The sequence below is a fragment of the Octodon degus genome, unplaced genomic scaffold, assembly GCF_000260255.1.
Source record: "Octodon degus isolate 3935 unplaced genomic scaffold, OctDeg1.0 scaffold00027, whole genome shotgun sequence".
Classification (NCBI taxonomy): domain Eukaryota; kingdom Metazoa; phylum Chordata; class Mammalia; order Rodentia; family Octodontidae; genus Octodon; species Octodon degus.
The window spans coordinates 17,171,139-17,172,957 of NW_004524603.1; the positions used below are offsets into that span (position 1 = coordinate 17,171,139).

General features: G+C 48.2%; 1 protein-coding gene across 1 annotated transcript in view; it reads left to right on the forward strand.

Moving 5' to 3' along the window:
- Positions 1-1,819, forward strand: part of Svopl (SVOP like) — a 55,352-nt gene that overhangs the window by 20,609 nt on the left and 32,924 nt on the right. Inside the window, exon 9 of the mRNA XM_012514219.2 lies at positions 331-459. Coding sequence (XP_012369673.1) covers positions 331-459 — 129 coding nt within the window. The remainder of the gene's footprint in view (positions 1-330; positions 460-1,819) is intronic.

Sequence of the window (1,819 nt, forward strand, 5' to 3'; positions counted from 1 at the left end):
GGTTTACCATGAGCTACAGCCCTAGGACCTTTCTGTGGGCGTGGTTTTCCAGCCTAGAACCTGGCCTATAATTGCCAATGGACTTCCCTAACCCTAAATCAAAGCATTTCCATTGCATCCTTGGGTTTTAGCACCGTTTCACCCCCAGAACCCTCCCTCCCTAGGACAGACTTCTGAAGCACCTTTGAATTCAGCGGAATTCCACCATCCCTTGCGCCTCTGAGCCTCCCTGCTTGTTTTCCACCTTGGGAAGCCCAGCCTGTGTGGCGGATAGAGGGAGGGTCACTCCCGCAGGGCTCACAGGGGATGTTCTTTGTTACCTGTATGCAGTTTATTCCTGAGTCTGCTCGGTTCAATGTCTCCACTGGGAACACCCAGGCTGCCCTGCGCACCCTACAGCGCATTGCCCGGATGAACCGCTCTGTCCTGCCCGAGGGGCAACTGTTGGAGCCCGTGCTGGTGAGTTCAGACCTGGCCTCCCACCCTCGGGCTCAGGCGTCCCTTCCTGTGCATTTTTTATTGTGCCAAACGCACATGAAACTTACTGTCTTCCACATTTTGAAGCCTCAGTTTGGTGACAATGAGTGCGTGCATCATTGTCCGCCACCATCTCCGCCATCCATCATTGGAGCTCTCTTCATGACACGGAGCTGAAATTCTGTGCCCGATACACCAGAATTTTCCTTTCTCATCTCCCTTACCCTGTGGCTAACACATTCTGTTTTTTTTTTTTTTTCTTAATTTTATGAAATTGCATTTTCCAAATGCCTTGTGTAAGTGGACCTAGCAGTTGTCATTTGTATCTGGCTTATCTCAGCTGGCATAAGGTCCCCAAGGCCTATCCATGTCACAGCACATGTCCGGTGTCCTGTCCCTCTGTGTGTGACACCAGGGCTGGACCTGAGACCTTACACCAGGTGAGTGCTCTGGCCCGGAGCTCTAGCCCTAGCTCCAGGTCTTCTTTCCAAGGCTGGATACTATTCACTGCACATGTCTCATCTAGATTTTTCAATTTTTTTTTTTTATGTATTTAGTACAGAGACTACAGGGCTCACTAAACAGATTGGACTCATAGTGATCCTCCTGTTTTCAGCCTCCCAAATGCTGATGTTTCAGGCCCATGCCCCAGTCTCAGTCTCAGTGTGTGTGTGTCGGGGGCAAGACCAGCATGTCACTCCAGGGATTGAACCCTGATCTCTGGTCCCTATGCCTGTCTAAACAGGTGCTTTAGCCTGCTGAGCTATCTGGCTGGCCCAATTTTTTGGCCAGATCAGCCTGCATGTAGGGCATGGCTGGCATGGCATGTGGTGCCAGGGATCGAATCGCTGTTCCCTGCACCTGCCTAAGCTTGCCTAAGCAGGTGCTGAGATTTTTCAATTTATTGGTATAAACGCATTTCCAGTAGTCTCTCTGTGTCTCTGTCTGTCTCTCTCTTTCTCCCTCTCTCTATATAAAATCTGCTCAAAAATGTATACACACTTCTTAAAAGGAAAAACTTATATAGGCATGTTAATAGTTTATGGAGGGCCTTAGAGAATGTTGTGTATCACAGAATACCCATTACATTGCCGGCCCCTAGAGAAGAAATTGAAAATGCACGTGCAACAACCCCAATGACTGAGGTCACCCACGCAGCAGTTCGCAGCGCTAACCGCTGTCTGGAAGCTCATGGCCACCCTCTGAATGCCTCTGGTAATCGTAGAGGCCAAAAGGAACTTGTATTAACCTCATGATCTCTCAATAAATTTAGCATTAAAATGTTTATATAAATTTTTCTTTTTCTGAAGTGTGTATACTTTTTTGTGCTTTCTCTCTCTCT